The sequence below is a fragment of the Scardinius erythrophthalmus genome (genome assembly GCF_964197995.2).
Source record: "Scardinius erythrophthalmus genome assembly, chromosome: 3".
In the NCBI taxonomy this organism is placed as follows: Eukaryota; Metazoa; Chordata; class Actinopteri; order Cypriniformes; family Leuciscidae; genus Scardinius; species Scardinius erythrophthalmus.
Window position 1 is genome coordinate 47,905,293 of NC_138223.1, and position 12,364 is coordinate 47,917,656.

Below are 12,364 nucleotides of genomic sequence, written 5' to 3' on the forward strand. Positions count from 1 at the left end.
GTACCCACATTTTTTCCCCGACATTTTCAGTCAGTCTCATTTCCACTGCGTACTTCTAACTTCAGCTGTTCTCGGGTCAGCCTGAACTCTGATTGGTTCTATTATTGGGTCCTCCGCTGACTGAACTGAAGTGATTAATAACAATAGGACTAAACCATTTTTAGGGAGGGAAGCGAGTGGAGATTGTTTAAATTTCATGTTTTTTTTTGGGGGGGGGGGGGGGGGGGGGGTTCAGTTTCACACAGAAAGAGACACACACACACACACAGACACGATGGACGTGAAACTGCTGTGTCTGACTGTTGTTCTTCTCTCCTCACCCCTCCTCACACTGTGTGCCCCGCTGTGAGTATTAAACACACCGTTTGCTCATAGAGTTACTAATAATCAGTTTAAGATTTGAAACGCTGTGATTTGATCTCCTCAGGTTTGTTCTGTCAGCTCCTAATTTGCTGAGAGTGGGTTCCTCAGAGAACATGTTTGTGGAGGCTCAGGATTACTCTGGAGGAAACCTGAACGTGAGGATCTCAGTGAAGAACTTCCCAAAGAAAGACAGGGAGATAACAGACAAAACAGTGACACTGACTGCAGAAAACAATTACCAGATCCTTACAGATATAAAGGTGAGAGCTACATAACAGTGCAGTGATGTTTAATTCTGATTAATTTATCATCAGATATAATTTAGGCTGATGATTATCTGTTCTTTAGATCCCTGATGATCAGATCTATTTCTCTGATGATCCTCTGGAGAAGCAGTATGTGTATCTACAAGCTCAGTTTCCATCCCACTCTCTGGAGAAAGTGGTCATGGTCTCATTCCAGTCTGGATATATATTTGTACAGACAGACAAGCCCATCTACACGCCTGCTAGCAGAGGTACGATTCAGTGCAAAGAATTGGGAAAAATACAACAAAGTCAATTTTAAACATGTTACATAAGCATGACATAATTGTTTATTATTAAACTGACTGCTGCATGTATTCATGGTTTGAATCTGAGTAAAAAACATCAGAACTCTTTTTGCAGTTCAATACAGGATTTTCTCTCTGACGCCCAACATGAAACCACTCAGTCAGACTGACGTCACGGTGGAGATCATGGTACACACTTATATAAGTGCACACTGTTATTACACACACACACACACACACACACACACACACACTCACACTCACACTCGTGTCATTTCAGCTGTAATGAGCATGTACACTGCTGATCTCAGTAAACACTCAGTGTTAATGCTGATTTCTGTGTTTCTGAAGAATCCACAAGGCATCACATTTTCATCAGAGAAGTTAAATCCAGTGAAAGGGATGAAGTCTGGAAGCTACCCCATTCCTGAGGTTGCCAGGTGTGTGAAACGCTGACAGGACTGAAGATATTAAACCTGAGTGAACTTTAATGATTCAATGATTTGTGTTTAATTTATCTACACAATACTCATAGATGTGATATGTGTCATAAGATTCATTTGATCTGTTGTATAATGTTTATTTATATTTTGTTAAAGTGTTTTGAAATGTTTTTGTTTCAGTCTTGGGATCTGGAAGGTTGTCACTCGGTACACACACACTCCTCAGAAGACGTTTACTGCAGACTTTGAGGTCAAAGAATATGGTAAGATGTGTGTCAACAAAATGTGTGTTGTGTAAATGCGATAAAATCTAAGATAATGTTTTTATTTATTTGTGTCTTTTCTCTGGTTTGGTTTATAGTGCCGCCAACATTTGGAATTGAATTAAGACCCAGTAAGTCTTTCTTCTATGTGGGTGACGAGAGCCTGATAGTCGACATTGAAGCCAAGTAAGACAAAATATGTTCTGCTTCTGTGTATTGAAAATTAATCTTTAATGTGTGAACAATATTTGTATGAAAAGTACAAAATAATGTAAAGCTTTTGTTGTCCACTGAGTGGTGCTGTGACATATTATAACTAGAGAAACAAGAAGTGTGTGAGTCGGTAATGGGGAAGCACACAGTTTTTGAGTGTGCTAAAGGGTAGTAAGGAACATGGTAGTCTCATCTTCAGTGACGACCATGGATGGCACAATTTACTGGAAACACTTCAGGATTTGCGAAGTCGCGATCTGATTGATTGAATTCTACAGGATGTCTGTCGTGTATTAAATTGTATGAAATAATCCCGAAAAAAGCACAAACACGGCAGAGATGGCAAGTTCAGCAGCTGGAATTATCTGAGGTGTTGGGATGCTAACAGACAGCAGACAAACGGCTAGCAGTGACAGCAGCGGCAATCCACCTGTCACTCAAGTGGCCACGCCCTTAATTATGTCGAATTTTAAGGCTTAATATAATTTAAACGAATGAGCTATACAAACAGTCACCCCCCTCACAGTTGTCATGAAGGGCAAAATTATCTATATAGACCAAAACCACTTTTTGTACCAGGCTGTGGACATATTTTTTTCTGCTGTAAAGTTGGGCATTTTGACATGGGGGGTGTATTGACTGGACTCTTCACACAGACTGCCATTCTCAAGAGTGCTTTATTGCTCCACATCCGTTTACAAGCAACATAAAGCAACACTCTGTTGGTTAACTGTTACAATAATCCATATCAGTACATCTCCCTTTTTTTTAACTATAACTTAAACAAGGTCTGTCAACTTTAACAGCACTTACTCATAATAACAGCAAAAAACAAACAAACAAACAAACAAACAAACAAACAAGTTAGTTCAACACAATCTTGCTGTGTATTTCTAACATTAGCTGCACAAAACTTTGTTGCATATAACTAAGTAAATACTTAGTAAATGTGACCGATCACGGAAAGTAGGAACACAAGTCGGTTCTGGGGCATTTTGAGTTATTCACAGATTCTGAAAGTGTAGTCTCCAAGCTTTCCAGTGATGTGTAACACATGGAAATCTGATAATATTTGGAGAAGTTGTGGCCATTTGAAGGTAGGCACTCAAAAAAGCTCAAAGGGAAGAAAACGGCCTTTAAAGATTGTGCAGTTCTCACCTCTCTCTCCTGCTGGGAGTGACAATAGGGCTCATTTACATCTCATTTAGATAAGCCATACCCCCTGTAAAGGAGCAGAAAGGTCAGGAAAATGTGCCATCAAAGAAAAAATAAATAAAGTTTGCAAACAGGTAATATATAAATAAATGTCTCTTAGCATCTACCGATAAAACTGTATAGGCAACTCTTGTGTACACTGAATAAAAAATAGGATAAACTCTAGACAATGTTCAAATCAAAAACAGGATGTGCTATGTGATATAAATGTTGAAATAACGAAATTTTGGTCGGCAGGAAAAATGGTAAAACGTACCGTTTGGTTTGAAAATGCGTACCGAAAACCGAACCGAAAGCCTCGTACCGAACGGTTCAATATGAATACACGTATCATTACACCCCTAATATATATATATATATATATATACACACACAGTATGAGTAGGCTATGGCCCAATCCCAATTCTATTTTATACCCCTTCGCCTACCCCTTACCCTTGCCCCTTGAAACAGAGTGGCAAGGCGTAGGGGTGAAAATATTCCCCTAAGAAATGGGACACCACTACTACACCGTTACACGTCATTATACGTCCGTTGCTAGCGCCTGTTTATCACAAACTTCCAAGATGCCGTCGTCAGCTGTAGTCTTGCGTGAGTTAAGGCCCTTTCACACCGGATGCGTAACGAAAAAGCTAATAGTTTGTGTGCGAATAGTTCGCGTCAAAACCCATCACATGAGTTCGCGTAAACACGGTCTCTATCTCTATCTTTGACGATTAGCTTTCTATCCCAAATGTAGTTTAGCCTTCTAGCTAACGCAGGACAGGACTATACAATGACGAAAACTATCACACAACATACTCACAGTCGTGATAACCGAGTTGGTTGGCAATGCTACGTCACACAATCATTGTCCTTGTATAGTATACGATTGGCTGAAGCCTTTTCTGTCGCCGCAAAAGTAAAAAAAAAATCGACATCGAAGCGGAAAAAATAAAAGTTGTTTTTTCGCCGCAGCACATTCGCGTTCGGTGTGGAAGCGCTCATTACACAAACAGCTGATCAAAAAATAAAACCATTGCGCGAATTATTCGTGCGTCAAAATCGCGTCCAGTGTGAAAGGACCTTTACAGCTATTTTTTTTTTTGTGCATTTTTCTTCTGAAGTTCACAGAAAACAACGGAGATGACGATATCTTCGACGCCTCTGCGTTCACACCAAACGCGAATAGAGCGTCTGGCACGAGTGATTTCAATGTTAAGACGCGTTTACGCGCGTCTGGAGGTCTTGCGGCGCGAATGAGGCGTTTAGCGCGGCACGGTGGACGCGAATTCGCCTCATTCGCGCGTCCACTTCACTTCAAACTTTTGCTTTTTACACGCGTCATATTGTTAACGAACTTTAGCGATTTTTTTGCAACCGTTTCTTTGAAGAACATGACCGTAAATATGAACACAAGATTGAATGTGACATAAAGAAAATGATTATTGGCAGTCATGTTGCCTCTGTAGCCGGTGTATGCAGGTATATTTCTCATACCCCTTTGTTTGAAGTGTGGTCCCGAAAAATCTTCGTTTCAAGGGCTATCTGGCCCTTCCCCCTACCCCTACCTCTCCAACCAAAAGAGAATCGAGACAACCCTACTCCTTCACGGGAACGCGCAAAACGGAGGGGTAGGGCCAAGGGGTAGGGGCAAGGGGTGAATTGGGATTGAGCCTAAGAATCCAAGTATGAATCAGAGTCAGAATAGATTTTATTGCCATTGTCAATGAAAGGTTTCACAGACTAGGAATTTTCTTCGGTGTAGCCTACTCGTGCAACATGAAACAAACTTTTGCTAATGATAAATAATAAGCAATAAACTATGGAAATAGGCATAGGCGTAATTTGCGGGTGGGACGGATGGGACATGTTCCCAGCACTTTTTAAAACATCTCGCGACACGAATGTACCAATTCTACAAATAAATAAAACATCTCCAGTTAACTGGCGGAGCATTCATTTCGTTCGTTTTTTAAATAAGATACTAGCGCTGAAATGTTTTTTTTTTATTTTATCAAGTGATCAAAGTGCTCGTTGCCGCTGCGATCAGTGGCGCAGATACAGTGTTTTCTCGTATGGCTCGCGCACATGCCGCACTGCCTTCACTCGAAGTGTGCTTCAATCCGTTGCGTTGCGGATACTCTCTATTCGTTCTGTTGAAATCACAAAACATAATGCAAACGTTTGCGTGTCCCTGCTTGATATGCAACCACTGATGAACATAATCGTTTTGATGAGAGAAAAAAACTATACGAGAAAAAAAAAAACCTATATGAGGGCGGATTCGAACTCAGAACCTCTGACACAGCTGGCGAAAGCTTTACCACTGGACCATTAAGATACACAATTATTAAACAACAAATTAAACCACATGTAACCTACTATTTATATCGATTGCTGGGCATCGTAATGTTATTGGCGTCCATCTTCATTGAATTTTGAAATCAGATTGCTGAGAGCGCTGCATAATAAGTAGCCACGCTGTTCCCTTGGAGGGCGGGGGCAATAACAAAAGAAACAAAAGCCGGCTTATTCAGTATGGAAATACACACCAACAATGACACCCCCCTACTGCGTGCTAGAATCTCCGAAAAACAAGCCGATTTCAACCTCAAAATGTACGCTTTTAAATATACAAATACTGCTATCTCAAACATGGAGAGGCTTCTTCGTGATCTATATTCTGATTCTGCAAAAAAAAACGAAAATCACCAATTTTGAAAAAAAAAAAAAAAAAAACGCTTCTTTCTCATTTTGCTTGAAAGTTGTGCTGCCGATTTGTGTCCCTGGTTTCCGTGACGGGTCACAAATACTATGTAATTTTTTTTTATTTTTTATTTTTTATTTTTTTTAACAAACCTAACTGAACACTCTTCTATCAGTCTTTTAGGTTTCATTGCATGACGATGTGGTCTTCCCAGACCTATCTCAGTGGAAGGTGAGTTTTCTGTGATGTTTTCAGTGACAGATGTAGAGCTAGGTGAGTTTTCTCTACTCGTGTTTGCTCAGTTAGTCCATCAGAGATAACTATGTCTGTACTTTCAATACAGGTGTTTGGCACTTTCAGCAGGAGACGGCGATTTCTTCGCAGTGTGTTACCATACTCAGTAAGTGCTAGGGATGGGACGATTACCGGTTTCACGATAAACCACGATAAAATGCACTGACGGTTAGTAATATCGTTTAAAATTTAATTATCATTAAAACCGTGTTTGATTATCGCGATTTTAGATCCTGTTCAGCCAGCAACAGTCTGACGCAGCCGCAGGCGCGATGTTATTTTTTTATTCAAGAAGGAATTGCGGAAGGCAGTGACCGTGCTCGGGAGATTTTTCAGCCTTTTAAAAGAACCAATTCTGAGGTGTGGTCATATTTTGGCTTTAACAAAAGTCCTGAGGGAACAAGAAAAAGTCGCTGCAATAACTTCAGATCTGCCTAGTCGTCTTGTGTGACCATCACCGACTGTTGTAGCGAACGCAAGGCAAGTTAACTTTGACCTCAATACCAAAACTACGTCTGGGAAATAATTGGGAATGAAATTTTGTTTTAAACTGAACTATTTTATATCAATAAACGTGAGGCTTCCGCAAAGAAATATTCGCAGCAAGTGGCTTAGCCAAAAACGAACGAACAAGTTCAAGACTATTAAGAGTGACATGTAAGGGATAACAATTTATATTCACTATACACTTATTACACCAATTTTTTTTTTTTTTTTACCACATAATTACGGGGATATTGAATTGAGATGAATGTTTTCTTACCTTTTTATAGCCTAAATCATGTACAGCGTACAAAACAATCGTTCAGACAAGATGTCTAAGATGTCAAACGGAGACGCAAGACGGCAAGTTGTATTTGAATGAAACGAGAGAGCGCGTCCGTTGTGATACATGTTGTAACGTCTGTCAGAGAGTTTGAAGTCTGCCCAGATGAAGAATACAAGACATTGCAAATGAACTGGTAGTTCCACGAGACTTTTATAGATGTTTTCTCTCAGTTAAGCACACTCTTCATACATGTCGAAGAGCGAATGTTAAAAGGGAAAAGAAAACTCTAAAACACGCTACAAATCAAAGTGGAAGTAAACACATTATAATAAAACAACGGTCAGCAGTGGACGGTCATCCTCTTTGCGTGATCAATCTCACTCTCACTGTGCGTGCGCGCTCACATAAAAACAGCATGCATACAATAACGTACGCCATAGAAGAAGTTATCACATCCACATTCATGTCATGAACACTACTTAACACTAGGTGGCCGTTACAATGCATGTGCGCGGTCTTATAATGCGTTGCTATTGACGACCGTCATTATAAGGAAGGAAATGCTTTAAAAAGTGCATATAGCTGCTTGTTTTATTTGTTGTTTGTTGATTTTCAAATATAAAACTTGTTGAAATGTCTTCAGTGTGAGCATCAACTCTTTTTGAACACTTTCATCTCGTTTTAACAAAACCGTGATAATATTGATAATCGCGATAATTTCATTCATTCATTTCATTTTCATTTCATTTTATTGTTTATTTTTACAGGGACAATGCACAATTAAAACTAATTGTACCAGAATTAGCTAATAGCTAGTTTACATCTGCTGTCCCTGACACAGTCACTAGTATCGTATAGTGTAGTATTTTGGTCACTAGTATCGTGATATTAAATTTTCATACCGTCCCATCCCTAGTAAGTACCTCGTAGGATCTTGGTGTTGTCTCTTTGATGACATTCGCTACAGGTCCCCATTTTCTATCACATCTGACACGTACTGTGTCCTTTTGTTCCACTGGACATAACTGTTTGGCATTCCTGTCATAGGCTCTGCTCTGGCTGTTTATCTTTGGATAATCTCCGTGTCTCTTTTGAAGCAGGTGTTCTGCTGAGGATAGCCGTGTTCTCAGCTTCCTGTTCATGAGAAGTTCACCTGGAGACCGTCCACATTCAATGCTCTGTAGGGGATGTGGGGATGCTCTGTAGTTTAGCAGTGCTAAATAAGGATCCTCTCCCGTCTCAGCAGCTTTCTGTAGCAGACGCTTTACAGTCTGCACTCCTTTTTCAGCCAAGCCGTTTGACTGCGGGTACAGTGGACTTGATGTTACATGTTCAAACCCATAAGTCTCTGCAAAGTCTCTGTTGTCCTGACTGCTGAACTGTGGTCCGTTGTCACTCACCACAGCCACCGGAATTCCATGTCTTGCGAAGATGGATTAAGTGTGTTTTATCACCTGCTGTGCTGTTGTATTAGTCAGCATCGCTAGCTCTGGATAGTTTGACTTGTATTTCAGGATGACAAGGTAGTCCCTCCCTGCTAGGTGAAATAAGTCTATACTGACCTTTCTCCATGATTCCTCAGGTTTACTGTGAGCCATAAGGGGTTTCTTAGGTTGCTGGTACCTGTGCCGCTGACATGTCTCGCAGCGCTGCACCAGTGCTTCAATGTCCCTATTCATGTTCGGCCAATACATCAAAACTCTTGCACGTCTCTTGAATTTCTCAATCCCTAAGTGTCCCCCATGCGTGAGTTTTGCCATTTGTGAGCGCATGGAGGTAGGTATGACAATCGGTTCACCTCTCAGGAGCACACCATCCACAACTGACAGCTCGTCTTTAAAGCTCTGATATGGATTTGGCAACCTCTGATCTCCTGGCAGGTGGATTTTGTCTATTACAGCTTGTAGCTCACGGTCGTCTGCCGTTGCTTCAGCAATCTGTCTCCATTTATCCTCAGACACTGGTAGGTGTTTTTGTATGCAGTCTACATGAACCTGTACATCATGTTCCGTGTTACTTGCTGAGTTATTTATCACATAGCACATGTCGAGTTCACGTGCGTGATCATAGGTAACTAAACCTATGTGTGTGAACTCGAAAATCGATTACTATGGACTTCGACCGAAAACAGGATGTAAATACAGGTATGTGCGCTGGCTGAAATAACATCATTTTTATTAATATCTTTCACATCTACTGCAGTCAGATTCACCGTGTCCACTCTGAAGGAATCACTCACATGGCTGGGCACTTGTAATGACACATCCAGGATGTTAAGAGGCTAAAAGCAGGTTTAAAACTTGCCCCACTGAAGTCAACAGGGTGCAAATTTTAAAAAGAGGATAACACGGTGTAGGCAACACCGATTTTTGTCGTTGTTCTCTGTATTGACAGCACTCCAAATTTACAATAAAATGAGCTCAATGTTAAAAGTGACCAGAGTTCTCCTTTAACCGTTGGATGCGAGGAGGAGCATCTCCTAGTGCCTTCTTTGAGGTCGAGGAAAAGAATCACTCATTGCTCTTGACTATTACTTTATAGCATTTTTTATTTGCCACTCTTTGACTTTAAAACCCTCTGGTTTACACCAGCAAACATGTATTCTGTATGTCAGAACAGGAAAAGAGCTCCTTAATTGAATAGTTCAAAATAGTCCAAAACTTAAAATCACACCCTCATGTTGTTCAAAACATGTATGACTGTGGACAAAGAAAAGAAGGTTGTTAGACAAACGTTTAAGCTGCTTTTTTTTCTATGTAATGAAAGTGGACGTGGATCAAGCGCAGTTGTCGTCACTGTTCAGTTTTTACAGCAGAAATTGCCTGTGCTTTTATAGGTACCTGTTTGGACAGAAGGTGGAAGGAAATGCATTTGTGATGTTTGGTGTGATGGACGGTGAGAAGAAAACAAGTATTCCTGCCTCTCTTCAAAGAGTTCAGGTGGGAGACATTAAACAGTTTACAAGCTGGGATCAATCTCATTTCTCCTCACCTAAAGAGTGACTTAAAACATTAAATATATTTTTATCTTGTCTTGTAGACTGATGTCAATGTCTTTCTCATATGAATAGATTAGGGAAGGAGAAGGTACAGCAGAACTGAGCAGGGAGATGATCACTAAGACCTTTCCAGACATTAAGCAGCTGGTTGGACGATCAATCTATGTTTCAGCCAGTCTTTTAACAGAAAGTGGTAAGACTCAACAGATACTGTACATCTGTATGTTTACATGCCTGTGTGTGAATGTATATGAGAGGCTAATCGTGTGTGTGTGTGTGTGTGTTTCAGGCAGTGAAATGGTGGAAGCAGAAAGGAGAGGCATTCAGATTGTGACGTCACCGTACACCATCCACTTCAAAAAAACACCACAATTCTTCAAACCTGGGATGCCCTTCAGTGTCTCGGTATAAACATAGATAAACATTACATAGACTAAGTAGATGTGTGCGATATGACAAAATCTGCATGAGACGAAAGTTGCGATAGTCTTTTCTTTCCTTTTGTGGCATTTATATATTTATATAGATGTATAAATAAAGATATATTTTGCCATATCGCCTATCCCTACAAAACAGTTGCAAACCTGAAGGGTTGCAGGAACTAAGGAACAATTTCATAAATATATTATTTATATATAACAGGTTTACGTAACAAACCCTGACCAGACTCCTGCTGAGAATGTGGAAGTAGAGGTCAATCCTGGCGGGGTCAGAGGTCAAACAAGAGCCAATGGCATTGCAAAGGTTATCGTCAACACTCCAGGAGGATCTTCTACACTGCAGATCACTGTAAGACCTGCAAACTCAACTAATGTGTTGAACAAGCAATGGAGTATATACTACACAGCACATCAGAAAACAGTGTATTTGTTCTTTTCAGGCAAAAACCAAAGATCCACAATTAAGAGATGAACAGCAGGCAGTGAAGACGATGACGGCTCTCGCTTACATTCCCAAAGGAGATTCCAAGAATTACCTGCACATCGGCATTGATGCTGCAGAGCTTCAGATCGGTGATCAAATGACAGTCAATCTGTACACTGGACAAAGTCCAGGAGTCAAAGATCAAGATTACACATACATGGTAAAGATTAGTTATTTCATATTCAGCTGCACCACAAATGTATTTATTATGTCAATATCTGATTAACTACCAAAGCTTGTGTTTGAAATCATATGAATATCATAAATACCATAAAAACATAAATACTCATCTTCCTCATTTTCAGATCTTAAGTAAAGGTCAGATTGTTCAAGCGGACAGGTTAAAGAGAAGAGGACAAGCTCTAGTGACTCTGTCTCTACCTGTAACCAGAGACATGGTGCCGTCCTTCCGCTTTGTGGCTTATTACCATGTGGGCTCGTCTGAGGTGGTGTCTGATTCAGTCTGGGTCGACGTGAAGGACACGTGCATGGGAACGGTGGGTCAACCATCACAAGAAATAGTTGACATGCTCATCAACTAGATCTGATTCAGTGTGTTTCGTTTTAACAGCTCAAGCTTCAGGTGAAGGACAAGAGGAAAACCTATGAAACAGGAGATCTGGTCAAGCTGCAGATAACTGGAGATCCTGGAGCTAGAGTTGGGCTGGTGGTGGTTGACAAGGCTGTGCATGTCCTTAACAAGAACAGACTCACTCAGACTCAGGTGAAGCACATTCTTCAGACGTCATGGCACAATCAGCTCTGATTTAACCGCATGTAACTGGTGTCTTTTTGCACCTTTAGATCTGGGACGTCATAGAGAAGCATGACACCGGCTGTACGGCAGGAGGAGGAAGGGAGAGTATGGGGGTTTTCAGTGATGCAGGTCTGATGTTTGAGTCACACACCGCAGGAGGAACCGACACCAGAACAAGTATATATGTATATTTGTAATTTCTTCAATTTTAATAAAAAATACTATTATATTTTATTTTATATTTCACTACAAACAATATATAGGGGCAGTGTCCATGAACATACAATTAAAATAATTTCTTAGAGATTTGCCCCTGAATGTCTCCAGTGTCTATTATGTTAACTAATTTAAGTTGGTATGATCGGCGCTGGAAAATCACTGCATCAAGTTCAATTGTAGTGAATTCCCTCTCACACATTAGAGCGCCATATGCTAATTTCATTCTAATTAAATTCCCTCTAGCGCCGGAGTGTCTCTTCCTTTCAAAGAGAAGACGGAGATCAGGTGAGAATCTGCTCTTATGATTCGACCCTTTTAAAGATTAAACATGTTTTAGAGTTCATCTCTGCTGTTGTTTTTCTATCATTGTGGCTTGAATGGACCCTGTATTGGAATAAAGTTAATATAATCTTGAGGATTATCAGAATATGCTAGTAATGATCCAGCCATGATGTCTACAGAGCCCGTTAAGGGACATGATGGGAAAAATATGAGATGGGAGGAAAAATATTATGACAATACTTTTGCATTCTCTCACAAATGTATATCATTCCCCCAATACACTTTCAGAAAATAAATGATTGGTAAATCAGTGCATAGGGTTCTAGCACCAATCAGGGCTTGGAACCCTAATACATTTTTACTTGACTTTGTAAAACTCAAA

General features: G+C 40.3%; 1 protein-coding gene across 2 annotated transcripts in view; it reads left to right on the forward strand.

The window, feature by feature from the left end:
• The window catches only part of LOC308688219 (complement C3-like), a 44,436-nt gene continuing 32,072 nt past the window's right edge, over positions 1–12,364 (forward strand). For both annotated transcript variants that reach the window (XM_081361145.1, XM_081361146.1), the window contains exons 1-16: positions 1–345; positions 428–623; positions 712–880; positions 1,032–1,105; positions 1,268–1,356; positions 1,540–1,622; positions 1,721–1,808; positions 9,639–9,741; positions 9,873–9,993; positions 10,090–10,205; positions 10,443–10,589; positions 10,681–10,884; positions 11,030–11,221; positions 11,296–11,448; positions 11,529–11,658; positions 11,944–11,985. In XM_081361145.1, coding sequence (XP_081217271.1) covers positions 197–345; positions 428–623; positions 712–880; positions 1,032–1,105; positions 1,268–1,356; positions 1,540–1,622; positions 1,721–1,808; positions 9,639–9,741; positions 9,873–9,993; positions 10,090–10,205; positions 10,443–10,589; positions 10,681–10,884; positions 11,030–11,221; positions 11,296–11,448; positions 11,529–11,658; positions 11,944–11,985 — 2,056 coding nt within the window. In that variant the 5' untranslated portion in view covers positions 1–196. The remainder of the gene's footprint in view (positions 346–427; positions 624–711; positions 881–1,031; positions 1,106–1,267; positions 1,357–1,539; positions 1,623–1,720; positions 1,809–9,638; positions 9,742–9,872; positions 9,994–10,089; positions 10,206–10,442; positions 10,590–10,680; positions 10,885–11,029; positions 11,222–11,295; positions 11,449–11,528; positions 11,659–11,943; positions 11,986–12,364) is intronic.